The sequence below is a fragment of the Apis mellifera genome, linkage group LG5, assembly GCF_003254395.2.
Source record: "Apis mellifera strain DH4 linkage group LG5, Amel_HAv3.1, whole genome shotgun sequence".
Taxonomy (NCBI): domain Eukaryota; kingdom Metazoa; phylum Arthropoda; class Insecta; order Hymenoptera; family Apidae; genus Apis; species Apis mellifera.
The window spans coordinates 9,922,834-9,944,050 of record NC_037642.1 but is presented as its reverse complement, the minus strand read 5'-3'; the positions used below and the strand labels follow the sequence as shown (position 1 = coordinate 9,944,050).

General features: G+C 28.9%; 3 protein-coding genes across 9 annotated transcripts; 2 read left to right on the top strand and 1 right to left on the bottom strand.

Moving 5' to 3' along the window:
- Window positions 1–662: 662 nt before the first annotated feature.
- LOC408841 (voltage-dependent calcium channel subunit alpha-2/delta-3) lies at window positions 663–12,047 on the top strand. 4 transcript variants are annotated; one of them, XM_003251054.4, is made up of 19 exons: window positions 663–981; window positions 1,689–1,875; window positions 2,031–2,570; window positions 2,820–3,227; window positions 3,373–3,687; window positions 4,464–4,520; window positions 5,903–5,983; window positions 6,094–6,168; window positions 6,270–6,374; window positions 6,447–6,518; window positions 6,648–6,795; window positions 7,341–7,407; window positions 7,537–7,706; window positions 7,781–7,904; window positions 8,298–8,330; window positions 8,997–9,268; window positions 9,396–9,739; window positions 9,926–10,156; window positions 10,245–12,047. In XM_003251054.4, exons 1-19 carry the CDS (start codon window positions 899–901, stop codon window positions 10,635–10,637), a joined length of 3,705 nt encoding a protein of 1,234 aa, XP_003251102.1. In that variant the 5' UTR covers window positions 663–898; the 3' UTR covers window positions 10,638–12,047.
- Window positions 11,212–13,631, bottom strand: LOC724133 (peptide chain release factor 1). The gene is made up of 2 exons (XM_006567801.3): window positions 13,307–13,631; window positions 11,212–13,183 (listed from the first exon to the last, which is right to left on the bottom strand). The coding sequence occupies exons 1-2, from the start codon at window positions 13,629–13,631 to the stop codon at window positions 12,279–12,281; spliced, it is 1,230 nt and encodes a 409-aa protein (XP_006567864.2). The 3' UTR covers window positions 11,212–12,278.
- Window positions 13,632–15,021: 1,390 nt separating this feature from the next.
- On the top strand, window positions 15,022–19,858 carry LOC724524 (scm-like with four MBT domains protein 2). 4 transcript variants are annotated; one of them, XM_026440785.1, is made up of 8 exons: window positions 15,022–15,265; window positions 15,381–15,449; window positions 16,181–16,593; window positions 16,691–16,780; window positions 16,885–17,399; window positions 17,737–18,587; window positions 18,676–18,945; window positions 19,028–19,270. In XM_026440785.1, exons 2-8 carry the CDS (start codon window positions 15,404–15,406, stop codon window positions 19,060–19,062), a joined length of 2,220 nt encoding a protein of 739 aa, XP_026296570.1. In that variant the 5' UTR covers window positions 15,022–15,265; window positions 15,381–15,403; the 3' UTR covers window positions 19,063–19,270. The 4 variants fall into 4 exon arrangements, with proteins under 4 accessions (XP_026296570.1, XP_026296568.1, XP_026296569.1 ...); XM_026440783.1 differs by adding an exon at window positions 19,401–19,858 and having other exon boundaries at window positions 15,025–15,265; window positions 18,676–19,322; XM_026440784.1 differs by having other exon boundaries at window positions 15,028–15,265; window positions 18,673–18,945.
- The last annotated feature ends 1,359 nt before the right edge of the window (window positions 19,859–21,217 follow it).

The following is a 21,217-nucleotide window of genomic DNA, read 5'->3' as shown; positions in this document are numbered from 1 at the left end:
CTTGCCCCAGAAAATTTAACCAGCGATATCGTATCGTTTAAAATGTTCCTTCATATTCTCCTTTATTCAATTCTTTCTTTAATTTTTTGCCAATCCTATTCCTATAAAATAACTAATCAAACTAATGTATATATTAAGATTAATCATCCAATTAACCTCCGTTTTATAATTTTCAGTTAAATTAAAAAAAAAGAAAAAACAACATCCTTTTCCTCCGGATAATATCCTTGATCAGGTATATCTTTATTTAACAATATCATCAATAATCTATTTAATTATCTTATTCGAATCAATCGAATTCTAATTTCTTTCCCATCCTATATTTCAAGAATATCCAATACCGAAGAATTTCTCCAAGAATTTCAAACATCTACCTATCTATTGGCAAAGACAACAACTTCAACGATAGGGAAAAAGCCTTCTACCACGCCCTCCCTTTCTGTTCGTCGACTCGAACGAAGCTACTTTTCGAGATACTTCGAAAAACAGGAGGCGAAGTTCGAGTTTCGAAGGTGACTTTTCCTGGTGGAGACAAACATTACTATCAATTTCGTAAGAGCGCTTATACAAGCGGCGTCGCGTCGTCGAGACGGCGACGTCGAGTATCGAATCAGTCGGGTCATCATCGCGCGCAAGTCTGGCCGAGGCGATCGATAACCCATCGCCGCCATCCGTGGATATCCGTGGTATCTGCGCGCACTGCGTGGCGGCGACGTCGACGACTACGACGACGACGACGGTGGCGGCGGCGGCGACGAGCACGACGACAACGACAACGACGACGACGGCGGCCGGCCCGGAGTAGTATCCTTAATGTCAGACGCGAGCCTCCTCTCGGCCTCAGTTTTGTTTACCGTGTCCTCGCGTAAACAGCGGAGCGCCGTGCAAGACGAGAGTTATGAGGCCCCGTTTCCTGCCTGTTATCGTCATCCTGATCCTGACCGAGGCACTCGTCCGTGGTGACAGCATATCGTACAACACGTAAGTCGATCGCGAATACATTTTTTTCTTTTTCCCCTTCGAGAATTCAAATTTTAATACGAAATTGGCAGCGATTCGTCAGTTAACCGTCACATGCGCCACCCCTCGATGTAAAACGTGGACCCTTGTTAAAACGCACGCATTCCTCGTTGGTTTGTTTTATATTGTACTTTTCTTCGTGCGATTTTCTTTTTTTGTATTGAAGAATTGGTTGGAAATCTTAGGAAATATGAATTATTGGAAATAATGGAAGTTGGGGAAAATTGGAAAATAGATTTATTCATTAGTTTTGTAACATTGTTTAGATTTGTTTCAATGTTAGAAACGTTACAATTTCTATACATGGATATTGTGTAAAGATATTTGGGTAAATAATTTTGTAATTGTTTACTATTATTTCTAATAACGTAATATAAGCATCGTTTAGGTGTCGTTTATTGTATACAAAATTTTGTGCCTATTATAAGATATTTCTTCCAATGACAATTTATTAATCGTTCATTAAACATTAAAATTAGAAAAAATTGCAATTTACGTTGATTAAACTATTGTTGGAAAGAAAATTATTATTATTATTATTAAAAAATTATTATTAAAATTAAGTAACGAATAAATATTATTATTTACAATAAGTTCAAATAGCGATAAGAAAAAAATCTATCATTTTTGATATCGTTTCACTCGATACAATTTATTTTTCCACGCAGAGTAAAAACATGGGCAAACAAGTTAGGTTTCGAGCTGTCGCAGTTAGGCAAGTTTGTGACCAACGCGGACAAGTTTAACGACAGTTACAAACAGGCTGTGTTAAAGCCACGTGATGGGAATGCTCTGGTCCACGAGATCGCTAAAGATATCAAGGCGATGATGGAATCAAAGATATCGGCTATTAAGGTACATAAATCTAAAACCTCTCTGTCAAAAAAAAATCTCTTAAAAAATTCTAACACATTCCTCGCTTTAAGAATATATATATATATTATATTATATAGCAAAAAAAAAATCAATACTCGCGTTTATTAATCTTGTAATCTCGATACATTTCCTAGAGGATCATGGATGTCGCGGAAACTTCAGCCTTGTCCGCCCCGGATGTCGACCCCCCGGAATCCTTCAACTATACCAACGCAAAGAATAACACGATCGACCTGAAGCACAGTGCTCACTTCGGTGGCCAAGTGAATTTGGATAGATCCGCCGTACACGTCCCGACCAACGTCTACGATCGAGCGTCTAACGTAATCAGAGCGATAAAATGGTCCGAGGAGTTGGACAAGACTTTTATCAACAATTACGAGCAAGATCCTTCGCTGTCTTGGCAATATTTCGGTAGCGCGACCGGTTTCATGAGACAATATCCAGCGATGAACTGGTACATGGAGCCTGTGGATTTGTTCGACTGCAGAACCAGAAGTTGGTACATCGAGGCGGCCACCAGTCCAAAGGATATTCTTATTTTGATCGATACTTCCGGCAGCATGACCGGAATTCGCAGAGAAATTGCCAGACACGTAGTGAACAATATTCTGGACACTCTTGGAAACAATGATTTCGTCAATATCATCACGTTCTCGAACGTTACGAAAGAGGTAATGTTTAAAATAAAAAAAATTTAAAACAAAAATATTTTTCTACTTACTCTGTTAATCGTGTATACGTGTCTCGTTACGAAGAAATATGTCAATCTTTGACGATCAGTTTAAAAAACGAACGATTCTTGATAAGCGTATAGGTTAACTTTTTCTAAGAGAAAGTTTCAAAGAGAAAATTAAAGGATAAGGATATTTAAGGAATATATATTTAAGGATATTATAAAGTAAAGGATATTTGTACCGCAGGTGGTGCCATGTTTCAACGATACCCTAGTCCAAGCTAATTTAGCGAACGTGAGAGAGTTGAAGAGAGCCATCTTGAATCTAGACACGGAGAAAATTGCGAATTTCTCGCTGGCTTTGACCACCGCGTTCGAGCTTCTCGAAACGTATCGAACCGAAAGGGAAGGAGCCAGATGCAATCAGGCGATCATGTTGATAACAGACGGCGTTCCTTACAATTATAAGGAGATTTTCGAGACTTACAACTGGAGAGACAATCCGGACGAACCGTTTAAAGCCGATATGCCGGTTAGAATGTTCACTTATCTTATCGGCAGAGAAGTGGCAGATGTGAAAGAAGTTCAATGGATGGCCTGCGCCAACAGGGGCTATTTCGTGCATCTTTGCACTTTGGCCGAAGTTAGGGAAGAGGTATATATTACTCGTATTTTGAAGTACTTTGTCGATAATTTTTATATTTATTACGTTTTTATATGTTTTATTACGTTTTTATATTTAATTTGATTGATAATATCGATCGAGTCGAAAACAAACGATTGAAATTTCTATCCTTAAGGTTCTTAAATATGTTCCTGTAATGGCAAGACCGTTGGTTCTCGGTCGTACGGATCATCCAACGATCTGGACCCCGGTCTACGCTGACGTAACAGATCCAAAGATGACCGACTGGTTGTGGGAACAAAGGGAGAGCGAGGAGCAGAAGGAGAGATTCCTCAATCTTCACAAAAGGAGAAAATTGTTGAATAGCGAGGAACGGGATCGCAGGTTCGTGAAAAAACAAAAGAAGTCGCACGACCAGAGCGGCGATCTTCAAGAGTACAGGCTAATGACTTCGGTTAGCATACCAGTGTTCGACCGACGGGAAAACGCGGTAAGATTTTACTTTTACTACGCGAACTTGAGTAAAAAACAAAAATTGAAGAAAATTCTTTTGAAAAACGTACTAGGTTCGTTTATCGATATATTGATTTAAAATATAAAAAGAAAAGAAAAAGAATTTTGAAATTCAAGTTTGTTTGGCGCAATTACGCCTCAAGCGTGTATAATATATATTTACAAGTGATACGATTATGCGATAATGATTTAAGATACATAAATAATAGATTTAGCTGCAGGTATCGATAAAAATAAAAACTGTGTGAAAATCGTGTTTTATATATATTATCGAGAACAGATTAACTTCTTCATCATCGCGCTGTCACATCAGATTATCATTAACCCCGTTCTATTAATAATTCTATTTGCGATGTGATGCATTTACTGTATGTTAACTTAAATAAAAAAAAAATTCAATCAATTTGTCCGATTATGGCCGATAATTGAATAATGGACAATTCTCTCAGACATCTCATTTGTATATATATTAACGAATGGAATGAGATTAACGATGATGGTATTATTAAAGACAGTCAAGTAAGTTCGCATTCACAATCATCGTTCTCCCCGACTCCCCCTCCCCCTTTTTTTCACCTCCATCTCCTTCTTTCGATCGATCGAACGATACCTCGACATGTGTCGAGTTTAACCTCTTTATTCATTGGCGGATAGAAAACGTTTAATCGCGCGAAACTACCACCCCACCCCTCTCTTCTGCCCCCACGATGAGTGCATTTTTTCCTTTGGTTTTAAGTTCCTGTTTGTCCACAGAACATCACAAGGCAGGTGCTGGTGAACGAAGCGTACTGGGTGACAGAGACAAGAGAGGTTGGCAGCTAAAAACAAAAAACACAAGCAACGTTGTTTTCAATTGCATAGAGCTCCCTTGTACCTCCTCCTCCACATTTCTTGTATTCAACCGCGCGACAACCTCGATTCTTTCTGCTTTCCATATTTGATGAGAAATGAATGAGAGAAAAAAAAAGAACGATTTTTCTTCCGCGATAAATAAAATATCGAGATGAAACGAGATTTAATTTGAAGGTTCGAGGTAAAAAAAAAAAAAGAAAAAGGAAAGGAAATCGAATATGGACATTCAGAAACGAAGTCAATGTCGCGTGCGATCTTTCGTTCCATTTCTTAGGTTCCACCATTCATCTCTCTGGTATCTTAATTTGATCTAACACTAGTATTGAAACTTAGTTTAATCATTAGGTAGGTTTAGGTATTTTAGTCTACCCTGTGTCCTCTTCGAGACGAGTAGAAAAAAAAAAAAAACGGATAATCCCACCCGCCTGTTGGATTGCAAACGGCGATATCTCCTCTTTTATTATTATTATTATTATTATTATTATTATTATTATTATTATTATTATTATTATTATTGAGATTCGTAGAAGAACTTCTGCAGTGATTACATACATATATACCAAATATAAGAAAGAATATTTTGGTTGGATATATAAAAAAAAAAAAAAAAAAAAAAAGTACCAAGCACACATTATATACATTATGGTACGATTTGATCAGTTTTTCTTGAGTGCTAGATCTCGCTAGACAAGTAACATAGTAGAATTAATTATAATTCCGATAACCGTCTCCTTTTCTGCGGATAATATAAATTTTTCAAACGATTAACAATTTGAACATAATTTTTCCTTTATTTATTTAATTACGTTTGAATGTATATTATGTCACAAAATGCTTGAAAAAACATTTTCCTTTTTTGTTTTTGTTTTTCTTCTTTTCTTTTTTTAGTATTAATAATTATAATGCAGAAAAATAGACGGGTCTTGGAACGATAATGGCGTGGCTAATTGTGATTTGATTATTAACACTTAGGACAGCCTGCGTCAAACATTAATTGTTCTTATTGTGTATCGTTCTTATTATTATCGTTATTATTGAGAAACGTAGTTGAGCTAGTTTATACGTCCAGCAGTATCGTCAATGAACATTATTATTATTATTATTATTATTATTATTACTATTGCTATTGTTTTATTTTTTTAGTTTTTTAATATTAGATCGTGTGTCATTAGACGAATTCATTGTGATATAGCGTTTATATTAAAGAGAAGGTAGATACGCTTATGGTTATGCGACTTGGGATGATGATGATTCGTAATTAACTTATTAAAAACACACTAACCATTATTTCTCCTAATTTTTAGATTTTGTTGAAACAAATGTAACTATTGTTTGCGCAGACACGAATCGCTGATCTTCTTGGTGTTGCTGGCACGGATGTTCCTATTGAAGAGATACAAAAACTCATGATGCCACATCTGGTTAGTCTTTTCTAAATCGATTAGTTATTTATTTATTTATTTTATATACTCTGCGTATAAATAAAAAATCGTTTTTATCAATCCTTATTAATCCTCTTTCTTGATAACAGCTTGGCGTCAATGGATACGCATTCATCGTTACGAATAACGGTTTCATCCTAATTCATCCTGATCTCCGGCCAGTGGTAAGGGATAAGAACAGATTACTTTTTTTATTTTTCTCTGAAATTAAAATTCTCAAAATCGTCTAAAAAGTAATAACGATTGCTTAACGAAGTAAACACAGTTTCAGGGTATTCTAAAGCCAGCTTACAATAGCGTCGATATGGCAGAGGTTGAGCTTATGGATCAGGATAAAGAGCCAAGAGAATTCGACGAAGGAATTATCATGGTAGGTTTTATTTTAAATTATTTTCTGAAAAAAATATTAATCTGTTGTTAATGATGATAATGTTATATACAGCTTCGAAACGATGTCGTCAATCAACAAAACGGTAGCGTGACACTGCACACGAAATATCATTACGATGATATGGTAAGTTGTAAAAATTAACATTATATAATCACATGATGTTATATCTATATCAACATATGAATCATGTATATAATGATGTATATTAATATCAAATATGTATTAAATTACTTGGTCTCTTAATTTGTGAAGAAACGTGTGGGCAGAATAAAAAGAAAATACGACTTCACCGGTATACCGAAGACTCCTTTCACAGTGATAGTTAGTCTACCAGAACATGACCACACCGGAAATTATCGCGTGCACGCAACCGAAGAAATACATCGTTCGCACGTTAGTGGTACGTATATTTAAAAAGAAGGAAAAAAAACCGTGTAATAGTCGAAATTTGAGAATACTTGCATTATTATAAGTATTATATATCCACCAGATTAAAAGAATTTAAAAATAGAAATATTTGAATGATGAATAAACTTGCAATGATCGAGAGAATATTGTCTTGAAACTTTTCAAGTTTGTTGTTTGCAAATGAAATTCAATGTTTTATTCAAGACCTATATATATATATGTGCAATGTAGAAAGTTCGATAGAAATTTGATTGCGAGCTTTCCATTACGTATGCAAAATTGCGAGAGAAGTTTCCAACTTCTGCCTGTGTACATATATAAATGGAAAAGTTTGCTAAGATAAAGTTTTCTCTTTCTCCTGGATTTATGATAATGGCATATCTTCAAATCTCTAAAAATTGTTCAAATACTTTTATTCAAATACTTATACAAATTTATTTAGTTATTTCTAATCAACATACTTTAATCCATCTCAATAATCTTTATTATCAATATATATTTGTTTATATCATTTTAACGAGATAATTCATTTTATAGGTATAAACGTGTCTGATTATTTTGCTGGTACAAATTGGCGGGTGCATCCTCATTGGTTGTACTGCAAGTAAGTAAAAGGCATTCTATTTTAAAATAGTTAAAAGTGTTTACTTAATTATACGCAATTATACTTAATTATTATACATTATATCTTATTTTCCAAATAAAATTTTAATGAATATTTATGAATGAACAGGTATCATTACGAGGATGAACGATCGTTCAACTCCTCGGAAGCGCAACTTTTGCACTTCCTAGAGCGAACCCGCCAACCACGCTGGAAGTGGAATGATATGAAACAACCCTCCCAGCCACCGGAATATTCAGCTACGAATTCCGGTAATGAAACTCACCGCAAATCGAAACGTAAGTATCCGATCATACCATTATACTTAATAATTTGAAACAATTGACTGACGAATATGCTTTCATTTGGACAGCTACGCCGTACAAAATAGACAAAGATTCGTATTATTGCGATAGGGATCTTCTATTGAGTTTAGTGTTCGATGCGAAGGTAACCCAGTGGTTTGCTAACCTCAACATCACGCGCGAAGAGAAAGCGTGAGTATTGAATTTATTATTAAATTAAAATATAATATATATATATATTCTTACGATCGAAATACATATATTTTAAATATATATATCTACGTAATAAATACTACGTAAAAACGTCATTGTATTCTGAGAATGTTAAAATTTAGGATATCATTTTTTTCTCTTCGTCTTAAAAATTATCTTAAAAAAAAAGATTTGTATAGTATATCTAAAAAATATGTACACATGTGAACCCGTTTTCGTGAGCCCTCTATACTTTTACGTTTTCTGCACAGTTTTTATCTCTTTTCTTTCTTTTTATGTTTTTCCTTCTGTCAAAATCTTAACAGAAATGTATCTATTTCTTTTCTTACTAATGAACATTGACTAACTACTGACCACTTTGACGTCATGCAGACCTTTAGCTAGGCTGATGAATCTGCTGCCCAGGTAACGTTCATCATAAACGTACGTTAGAGAAATTAACCTGTTGTTTTTAGAAATTAACCTGTTGACTACAGTATTTTTTACTGCTGTATTTGTCTGTATCTTTGTTTTGCATTTTGTACTTTTTATTTATCTCTATCTATTCTTTTTAATGTTAATTAGTTTATCATCTCTCTTATCGTAAAGAACATATATTTTTTATGTATCCTATATATTTTTTTTTTTTTTTCTTAGACTTTCATAGCACTTTGCGTTTTATTTTTCTGTTATTCCTTATACAAAATCTAATTAATAAAAGAAGTTATCGACCGAGGATGAAAGTCGTCTTTCAGGATCGAAACATTGGAGAAGAAAAACAATTTGCAAACTCAAAAATTGAAGAATTATTTTCATGAATTCGATTTATATCACGATTTATATCAGTAGTTATAATATACTTGTTTGTTATGATCATTTTTATAATATATATATTATCATATTGTCATAATTTTTTATAATATATATATAGTAAATATTTTAATTCAAAATAAATACATATATAAAAGCAAAACGTTAATTTACGTGAGTAATCAATAGTAATGCAATTCTGCGGTATCTTAGAAAACAAATAAAAAGATTTTTAAAAAAAGAATTGTCTTTTCCACGCGTTTAATACTATTTTTCTTGTAGGAAAACGTTTCAACAACGTTTCGGTGTAACGCTCGCTTTCATGGCTACTCATAGTGGTTTGACAAGATGGCAAGATTTCTTGTTAGACGAAGAAGGTGTTATTCCTGATGACCACTTCAGTAAAATGTATCCAAGAGCCATTGATGAAGTGTGGTACAAACGTGCCGTAGAACAGTATTATGTGCAACCAGAAAGTTTCGTTTTTTCCGTGCCAATTGATGAGGGTGCAGATAACACCACCCTTGTCACTGCTAGTCGTGCCATTTTTATTGGTAAAGAATTATATTGAAAATACGTAAAAATAGAAATAAAAAAATTGAAATAAAGAATCTGGAAAAATTAGAGAACAAATAAATCATACAAAGATTAAAATGTCAATTATTTATTTTTTATTTTTAGATACTGAAAGAGCAAAAGCGCCAGTGGCGGTTGTAGGTTTCCAATTTCAACACACCGCTCTTCAGGGTCTCTTCCAGAACATCACGTTCAGTTGCGAGGGTTCAGGGAAATGCCACACACATTGTGGTGCAGATAATTGGGCTTGCTATTTGATTGATAATAATGGATACGTAATCGCAGCCAAAGATAAATCTGATGCAGGAAAATTCTTCGGTGAACTGAGAGGACCAATCATGTCTAGCTTAGTAAAAGAAGGTGTTTTCGAAAGAATCAGAATATTCGATTATCAAGCAGTTTGTTTCAAGAGTACACAAACTAGTAATGATGGAAGTATTTTATTGGCGGTAAGAATGCTTTACTTATTAATTCTGTTCTGTTAAAATTAACTTTATTTACAAATTATTTACAATTTTATTATTTACAAAATACTAATTTACATTAATTACATTACATTAATTAAATTACATTAATTATTTAAAAATACTAATTTAAATATACTAATTTTTTTAATAAATCAATCGATTGCACAGCCTTGGAAACACGCGCAAAAGATGATTTCGTGGCTTGTTGGACAAGCAGTCTGGGCTTGGGCCAAAGCTGGAATTTGGGAATCCGAGTACGCATATGCTTATCCAAACGAGGATGAAGATATCCATGAAGAATATCAAGATAATGATCAAGAGAAACCACCAATTACTGAGAAATTATTCGATCAAAAAGTTTTGATCAATCGAACAAGACCGGAAGCTTGTGATCAAGAGGTAAATATTATGATATATCAACTACCATTATATTCTTTTCAATTTTTTCAATTCAAATTATATTATATCTTTCTTTTAATTCTCTTAGGTATATTTGTATTTACGAAATGCATCTTTCGACATGTTCGATATAGATTCAGATGTAAAGAAAGATTGTATGAGGCCATATATCATTCAACCGGTAAATTACAGCAATATGCTTCTTCTTGTCGTTAACACAGCCTGCACAGAGACAACTATGCCTCCTTTGAGCGTCATTCCACAAGAAATAATATATGAGAATAACTCGCTAGTATGTCAGAAAGCACTCATTTCCTTAAAACGGAAGAGACCTCAATCGTGTATTCGCAGTCATTCGAGGGAGAGCGAAATTAAAGATCTTTGCGGTTTGGCTTCGAATGTGACACCAAATATCTACCTCTTTTTTCTTTTGTCTATAACCTGTTCTCTGATTCAACGAATTGACCTTGGTCAACATTAATTTTTTCATTAGGATGATATATATTGCTTATCGATTTAAAATCGATGATAAAAAATAAGAAATGATTAATTAAATTTCAAAAGTGCTGCTGATTTAACAAAAAAAAAATTATCTTCACGATCGTTCATATTATACGATATATAGATGCCATTAAAACGTTTTTCGGGAGGATTGCGAGTATTTATCTTTGCCAAATTTCATTATAAGTTATCAGTAAAAAAAAAAAAACAATTCGTTATGAATCAATTGTTTTTTTTGTTCTCATAGTTATCATGATTCTAAAATGTTCTAATATTTATGGTAATTTATAGTAATGTTGTAATAAGGAGAAGTTCTCCGAGTCCTGGTGCTGTCTCCTCAGATGGTACTTTGACGATACTGCAGGCAGGGTCTGTATCTACATTAATTGGTCCAATCATCAATGTACCTCGAGGATTAAACTATGTCACGGGATCAGGGTTAACGATATTTAAATAGGATGTATACCCGTGAATCGGTGCCGAACTAGTCCTAAAGAACAACCTTACTGCCCGAAATGCAATGCGATGTCTATTTCATATACGTTCCTGCTCTATTTTTTTCTTTTTCAAATTACAATTTCATTCAACTACTTAATTTGTTACTTTGATGATATTTAGATTATAACAAAAAATATCGAACTATAGAAGATCGGTTAGAGTATCATCGATCGCTATCATTTTTAATTTAATCAAATTTCCCAAAAATTTTATAGTACTTATTCCAAAATCTAAAAGAACATAACATGAAAAAATAATCAAAACTTTATAAATTCACATTCATCTAAAGAGATAAGAAAAGGTAATCAAAAAAATATGCTTTTTTGACAAAAAAAAAAATATAAAAATATTGAACAGAAAGAAAAATATTGTTCATTTAAATACTTATTACAACTTATTACTAGTTGTTTTACAAACTATACATTCGACCAATCTATACGTATGTAGGTGGAAAATTCTAGAGCGGCCAGAATATATATGACACATTTAAGATCTAGATCTAATGTGATACAAAAGAGGAAGTTAATTCCCTCAAGAAATGTTCGTAGGTGTAGGATGTACCTACATCGTTATACATCGTTCGTCTTAGTCGCTAATGTTATTTTCTTGGAATATTCAAATAGATAGAATTTTATAGAAAATTATATGTCGGAGCAGGGTCGTATATAAAAATCACACGTTCATAATACTATGAGATTCACATACACATATACACATTTTGCGCTTTGTACATTAACCGATGTAAAACGTGTCGTTTGATATTTATAGAGATTACGAATATTAATTTTGTATATTAATGTATTATACGAGAGTTACAAGGATGTGTGCCTTTGGACACGCGGTTATGAAACAAAATGAAACAAAAAAAAAAAAAAAAAAAAAAGAACAAAAATATTGTTGTATGTTTTTCAAATAAACAACTGAACTCTCTACTTCACTAGCTCTCTGCTTCCTTAAAGCGAAACAGAAAGAATTTAATAATAAGAGACGTGGCGAGTTTCCATCCGAAAAACGAATGATGTTACTTGTATTACACAGAGTTTATTACAATTTGCTATGTACAATGGCTTGCCTATATAAAATGAAAATTTCTTATCAAAATGATAAATGTTGATGTGAACGATTATTTTAATTGATTTAACATGTCCTCTATAATTTCCACTTTAATTTTTGATTGCATATCTTTATAAAGTCTATCCTCTAATATTTCCAGAGATGTTCCATTTTCCATGAATTCTTTCAAATTATACATTGTACCATTTGGAATTCTATGATCCGTAACCCGATCTTGGTTAAAATTATATGTTCTAATTTTTTCATTTCTCAATCTTTTTCCTATTTGTTTCTTACGTATTTGATTAATGAACGAGACTTGTTTATTTAATTCTTCCTCGTATAATAAACTTTTTAATTTTGTTAATGCTATTTGCTTGTTTTTTATTTGAGATCTATTTGTCTGACAAGTCACAATTGTACCAGTAGGTATATGAGTTATTCTAATTGCAGAATCTGTAGTATTTACATGTTGACCTCCTGCTCCAGATGCTTTTTTTGATTCTATTATCAAATCTTTGTCTTCTAACTTAATATCTACATCTTTAGGTTCTGGTAAAATTGTTACAACAGCTGTACTAGTATGTAAACGACCAGATTTCTCTGTTGCAGGAATTCTTTGTACTCTATGTACGCCACCTTCATATTTTAACTTTTTGAATGCATTATTATCAGATATAAGCACAGTAGCTTTTCTTAATCCATTTAATTCATTACTTAATATTTCTAATATTTCATAATTAAATCCTATATGATTAAAGTACTTAATATACATATTTAATAAATCTTTAGCAAACAACATAGCTTCTTGACCACCTACACCTGGTACTATTTCCATAATAATATTGTCATAATGTTCTACATCTATATATTTTATAATAATATTTAAAATTTGTTCATCAATCTCTAATAGTTGTTGCATATATGTTAATTCTTCCTCTTTTGCAAGATTCTTTAGTTCTTCATTGCCATTTACTAAGATATAAATTATATATTTTATTAAATATAATATTAAAGAAAATAATTTTTAATTTATAAACATATAGATATATATAAAAGTACATGTAATAATAAATAAAAGTATAATAAAATACTTACTAAGATCATTTAAATTCTGTATATTCTCAATTATTTTAATTTTTTCATTCAATAATGGTGAAATTTCAGGTAATTTAAGAATTTCAGAAATACTTCCTTTCCTTTCATCCTCATTTTGATATGCGTTCATAAGATAATTTAAATATTTTTTAATATTTGCATCAGTTATAGATAAACTACTTTTTGAATTAAATAAATTATATATAACTTGCTTATTGAGATTAAAAAATAATGGATAACCTAATTCAAATAATTTATTTTTACATATAAAATTTCCATAATATTGATAAATATTAAAGGTATATTTTTTCATAAAAAATAACATGTTTTAATAAATTTTACATTAACAATAAAAAATTGTTTTACAAAATTTAATATTATTACAACAAAAATACAACCTTCTCTCTTATAATTATATTTACAACTGAAGAGAGCGACAAATTTGCTATCAAAAACATGTGTTATCAGTGCAGGAAACATTAAAAAAGTATAAACTGTAACATTTAAAAATAATATTTTTAAAATAAATCTAAATTATCTAATTTAAAATATAGGAATTCATATTTACATAAGAAATTAATATTTTCATAAAATTGGATATAAAAAATGATATATATTGAATATAAAAAAATGAAATATTTATTTGAGAATGATGTCTTAATTTTTCTCTATTGGTAACAGTAGTTGTACCACCATTTCGATAATTTTTACAATCTTGATTCAATTATGTTTATTCAGTTTCATACAGTATTAAAAAACATCATATATATATATTTCTTTTTCTAACTTTTTAATATTTATAATTGAAATCAAAAATGTAATTTATTTTAAAAAGATATATATTAGAGATATGCATGTAATATTATATGGAATTCTTTAATTTTATATTATCTTAACATCATTATTATACATAATTGTTATTTACTTCAACAAATTTATACATTTATATATATATAGCATAAAGCAAAACTAGATTGAAAAGTGTGTCGTATCAATTATATCGATTTTTTAATGAGTATGTACAATTCACTTCTAATATGTCTTTCTTTTCTTTTCTAACATTATAATATAAATAATAACTGTTACAGAAAATATAATATTCATACAAATATATTGATAATTAACCATTTATAAGTATATTAAAAAAAGTTTATTGTTATTTATTATACGTATTAAATAAGTGTATGTATTCAAATTTCTTGTAATTATCTTCCTTATACATATAATATGAACGAACATGTGTTTAAATTAAAATAACAACAACTTGAAGTACAAGTTTATTAATTATAAGTATAAAAATGCCTGCTGCGCTTAACAAGCTTTTTTCTTTATTGCAATTATTATTTTATCAAATAATGAATTATAATGTGTTATATTATTAAAAAAAAATAAGATATATAAAGAACAACATTATATTTTAATCTTCTATTTTATTTTTTTTACAATTTTATAATTAGCGATCAGTAAAACTCGCAAAATTTATCGTTTAAAAGATCGATAATGTCCTTTTCGTGATAGATGGTAAACGTATAGCGAACGTTGAAATGAAAAATGTAATCTAACGGATAATTATAAACAATTATATCTCATATGATATAAAAAATTAAACATGTAAGTATAAATTTATGAATATACTGTTACATGTTTATTAGTTCTAATAAAGGATTACAATGAATTAATATAAGAGATATAGATGTAGAACGAGGCTAGTGGTAGTTTCACAAAATATAATCGAAGGTAATTCAAAATGTTACCCAATTCAAAGTATGTAGGTAGCTAATATTCAGAACGAATGCGCCAAGCGTACGGCACAAGTGAGATAGCAAACAACAGAGAAAGATACGTACGGTAGACCAGTATAGAGCGGCACGGACAGCTACAATTGAGAATAGTATTTTTCATTAAAACAAACACTACGTAAATTTCGAAAATAAGCGCTCACTAAAAAAAAAAAAAAAGGTAAGTTATAAAATATTCAATGATATATTAAAAACATATAATACTAAATAATAACTTGTTAGTTATCTATTAACGTGGCCGCAATGGAAATTGATTTTAATGTATTTATGTGTAGGCTTTATAATATTATAACGAATCATGGAACCTTGCGAAAACCGATCACAAGAGAAAGTACAAGAAGGAGGTAATATTAATTTATATTTATAATTTTTTTACACTATTATTTGCATAATTTTTATTATATAACATGAACATTATTTGTAATAAAATTATGATTATTCAGTAACCTTCTAAAGTTTTTGAAATAATTCCGACTGTTGATCGTTGATTCTATTACCTGACATCATACACATTCAAAAAGTTTTTAATATATATCTTATAGGATTGCAAAATCAATAAAATCATTAATGAAACGCGTAAAGAAAATTTATTTTATTTAATTAGTCATATCGTCATAATGATAAATTTTATATATTTATATAATCTATTTATGAATATTAAATATATAAAGATTAAATATAATATTAAAAAATATAATATATAATTTTTTTGAAATAAAATATTATTGTTTTATTTTAATAATTATATTATAATAAATATAATAATATATTATATTATATATTATTATATTTTATATAATAAAAAAATAATATATTATAATATATTATAAAATATAATAATATATAATAATAATAATTTTTAAAATATATTTAAGATATATTTAAATAAAGTAGAATTTATTTAATTTTTTAATTTTTTAAATTTATTTAATTTTTAATATATTTATAATTATATTTAATATAATTAAAAATAAATAATATAATTAATTATTAATATAAATATTTATAATTTTATCAAATGAAATAAATAAAAAATTTTATTTTATAAAATTTAAAATAAAAATTTGTTTTTCAGAATATGGATTTTTTTGGCAAGATTATCTTGATGCTACAAATAGTGTTGAAGTACCACAAATTATGTTTCCACATGTTGAATTGACACTTCAAAGTGGTATTGAAATTGGTATGTCTCTTGAAGTGCCAATTCCAAAAAAAGAAAATGAAGAAAACATTAACTATTGGGTAGCTTCTATTGTAATGGCATGTGGACCTTTATTAAGATTACGTTATTTTGGTGGAGATGATAGGTCATTAGAATTTTGGTTCAACCTCACTAAAGAAGCTGCTCATGAACTTGGATGGTGTATAAAAAATAATAAAAAATTAGAACCACCTGATATTATTCGTCAAAGATCATCAGACTGTATAGAAAAATTATCTGAATTTTTAAAAACAGCCCGGAGCATTCCATCAGAAATGTTATCAGGGGTTAGTTAAAAAATTTTTAAATTTAAAAAAAAATTTTATAAAAAAATTATAATTAAATTTTATATTTTTTTATATATTATAATTTATTTTTGTTTAGGATGGTTTAAGTATAACAGAGAGAATTAAGCAAGGCATGAAAGTTGAAGTTAGTGATATATTACATCCATATAAATTATGGGTAGCCACAGTAAGAAATATATAAATTTTATGTTTTATATATATATATATATATAATGTATATATTATTCATAATTATTTCTTAATTAATTTTCTTAATTAATATTTTTTCAGATCATAGAAAATGTAGGAGGACGACTTTTGTTAAGATATGATACCCCTGGTTCTTCACGTAAAGATTTTTGGATGTTTTGTACATCAGAACATTTGCATCCTTATGGATTTACATCTAAATCTGATTCTAACTGGTTTTTGGAACCACCTAGTTCTATAGTAGAAACACATACATATGAAGAATGGAAAGATTTATTAGAATCTACACCAAAAAATTATGATCTTCCTGAAGAATTATTTCATAATATTATAAATCATTCTAAACATGAATTTAAAATTGGTATGAAATTAGAAGCATTAAGTCCAACTGATCAGATAAAAATATGCCCAGCCACTGTTATAAAAGTATTTGATGACATTTATTTTCTTGTACATATTGATACATATGATGAATTATCTAAGGGAATGGATATTGAAGCATGTATGTACAATAGTACAGAGAAAAATACTTGGCTTTGTACAGCAGGACATCCATATATATTTCCAATTGGATGGGCAAAAAAGCATAATATCAAGTAAGCTTTTATCTCTTATATTTTGTAATATAACAAAAATCTAAAAAAAAAACAATTTACCAAATCAATATTCCAAATAAATTTTACATCTTATATATTATTATAATATTATTATAAAATTTATTGAATATAAAAAATTGAAAATATTAAACAGCAATTAATAATGAAAAATATAAAATAATATAATAATAATAATAAAATTATAATAAATAAAAAATAAACTTTGTTATTTTTTATAAAAAAAGATTTATTTTTTATTTATTATAATTTTTTTATAATAAATTTTAATTATTTTCAAACTTTGAGACTTGCAATTTACACATTTTAATATTTTTAGAATTGTACATCCAAATGGTTGGACTCCAAAAGAAGATGAATTTGATTGGGACGAATATTTAAAAGATACTCAAGCAATTGCTGCAGAAGAAAAATTGTTTTCAGAAAGACAAAGTGCTATTGATGTTGGCTTTGAATGTGGCATGCGATTAGAAGCAGTTGATCCAGAATGTGAAAATGTGATATGTGCTGCACATATTACAAAAATTGTTGACAATCTTTTATGGTTAAAATTAGATAATTATGAAAATACAAGACCAGAACATATTGTTGATATCTATTCTTTACAAATATTTCCTGTTGGATGGTGTGAATCTAATCATTATCCATTAAAACCACCAAAAGACTATATGGAAATTTGTAAACAGTTACAAATGCCTTTAAAAGAAGAAAAAAAAACTAATGTTTTAGATATACCAATATCTGAGCCACGTTCTTCGTTATGGTGTCCAAAAATATATTTTAACTACCGTTGTTTCACGGGTCCCATGATTTCTAAAGGAAAATTAGCAACTTTACCAAAAGCAGTAGGACCTGGTCCTGTAATTTTAGTTATGAGAGAAGTTTTATCAATGATCGTATCTGTAGGGTATAGAAGCGCACGGATATTAAAGGTACTTCAATGTGATTCAAAACCAGATCCAGGATATCATTTAGAAGTTCTAAAAGCCAAACATAAAAACAATACATATCGTGCGAGCGTCGCTGTAGTTACATCCGGAGATATGGTAGCTGATTTTTGTAGAAATATCTGCAAAAAATTAATGGTATGTCCAAATTTATTTGGTCCCTTATATGTACCTGAGAATGAATGTCCTGATAAATGTCATAAAACATCAAAAGCTAAATTCAGTAAGTATCATTTCTGTTATATTAGTAATATATATATATATATATAATTTTATTTTTATTGTTTTATTTATATTAAATTTTTTAGCAGCATCTGTAGGTACTGGACGAAGAGGTAAACCAAAAGGATACACGAGTATTATGGTGCAAAAACCAAAACCGTGGGGTGGCAGACGAAAAAGAAGACGTGGAAGATGGGCAAATAGAGAAAAAGAGACTCATGAAGATTTCGAGCAAGAAGATGAAATGCCATTTATGTCATTAGATTTAGCAAAACATGTATCAGGGATAGAAGAAACACTTGATGGAAGACCACCACTTTCTGAAATAGATATTATGATTCAGAAAGGTTTAGAGAAAGGTGAAAAATCAGATGAATTTAAAACTGAACCTCCATCGAGCAATGCATCAGATGATTCAGGAAGTTCCTTTAATGATAATAGGAAAACAAAAGATGGAGGAAGTCCTAATAGTTTAAATAGTAAACAACATTCATCGAAATTTAGTCAAAGTTCTACTGTTACAAGAGCAAGTAAAAGGGAACGAGATTGGGATACGAGTATTGAATCTGATGGAACAGATGGAGAATCGGAATATGTAAGAATGCAAAAAAAACAAAGGCGACCAAAGACGCGAAAACTTGATTCAAATCCACTATTTTGGAGCGTAGACGATGTTTTTAGGTATTTAAGAAAAACAAATGATTGCAAAGATATCGCATATCGAGTAAAACAAGAGGTAATGTATGTAAAAATGTAAAATAAAATATTAGAAATATATCTTACTAATTTATTTTCTATTTTGTATTCTATGCAGGAAATTGATGGATTAGCATTTTTACTATTAAATTTGCCATCTCTTACGCAACATATGAAATTGCGAACAAGTTTAGCTATGAAACTTTGTCGTCACGTTGAACAAGTTAAAGTCACGTTCTTTTTACGACATATAAATGAAGTAGAACCAGAACAATATCAAATTGTATAATTTCAATAATTAAGGATGAAATTTATTATATTATTTATATAGTGTAATATAGTGTATCATGAAAAGACAAATAATGTCGAGATATCTATTGTATAAATGACAAAATGATTTTTAATTTATATGAATATGCAAGACTGTATTACTTTTAAATAGATATACAATGTATTTAATTACATCTTTGTACATTTAAATTATTTTTGTTACAACATATTTTTTAATGGAAAATTAAATTTTATTGATTAAATTAATCGAAAATACTTCTAAAATTAAATTTCTTTCTTATTTTTGAATTGCAAGAAACATGTATAAAGAATCAAAATCACGAATTTTCTTCAATTGTTAATTTTGCAGTTGTTTCTGTTTATACAAATTATAAAATTTTTATTTTGTAAATTGACAATAAACTAATAAATTTACAATTACAAGAAAATATACTTTAATGCAATGACCTAAAATATACATTTGAGATTGTGATTTTCATGTAACTCAATCTAAATTTGTGACAATGCTATTACATGTTCTATAGACCAGTTTTTGATACTTTGCCAAATTACTTACGCCACGAATAAAATGCCAAACAAATATTCCAAATGAATTAAAAAATATTAAATTTATCATTTTATTTTTTCCCCTTTCGATAATACATATTATATACATATCTTTATATTATTATATATTTCATCATATGAATACAAAATATATTTTGATTTATTAGATTTTTTTTATTTTTTATTGAAATAAGATTCTTTTAGTACGTTAAAAAATTTTTTTCGATTTTCAAATATATCTCGTATAGTAAACATTATATAATTTTTGATATATAAAGAAAACATAACGAAATAAGTTTAATAAAAAATAATAAACGAAATATAATATTCAAAAAAAATATTTGATTCGATATTCTCTTTAAATGCAATTTAATGTTTATCAAAAATAATGATGTGACCAGTATAAATATTATATAAGCAACATTTATTGCTTTTCTATGTGTGGTGTGAATTAATATGAAGATTAAATATATTTATATATTAATTTTTAATTTATATTCGAGAATAATAATTATGCATTTTGCAAAATAATAATGAAGATTATTAATTTTATTAATTTTCGAATATCTATATAATTTATATGGATTTATATCGTTTATACGATTAAAATTTAAATTTATTTCTTCAGACGTTATTTTTTATCATGAAAAAAATTCTTAATCAATTTTTCAACTATATAAGATATATATCAGAGATATCGTATCAAATATATTATATATATCTAATATTTATAATATATATATATATCATATATAAAATATATGATTTCGACGGATAAAATCGGATAAAATCCTTATTTCTATTATACTATTTTTACAGTTAATATAAATTATATAATATAATGTTAAAATTTATTTTGATTAAATATTAATCATGAAATATTCCCTAATTTCTTTCATATTATTTGCAAATGATATATAAATATAAAATGAATTTTTAATATTATATTTTATGATATAATGCTTATACAGGAAAGAAATTTCACAGTTCATGTTACATAAGTTGACTATCCTCATTTAATACGCACCAATTTTAAAATATATCACTTCCCCCTTTTTGCAAAGTATACACAGCTGTACTTTAGAATGCTATACATAG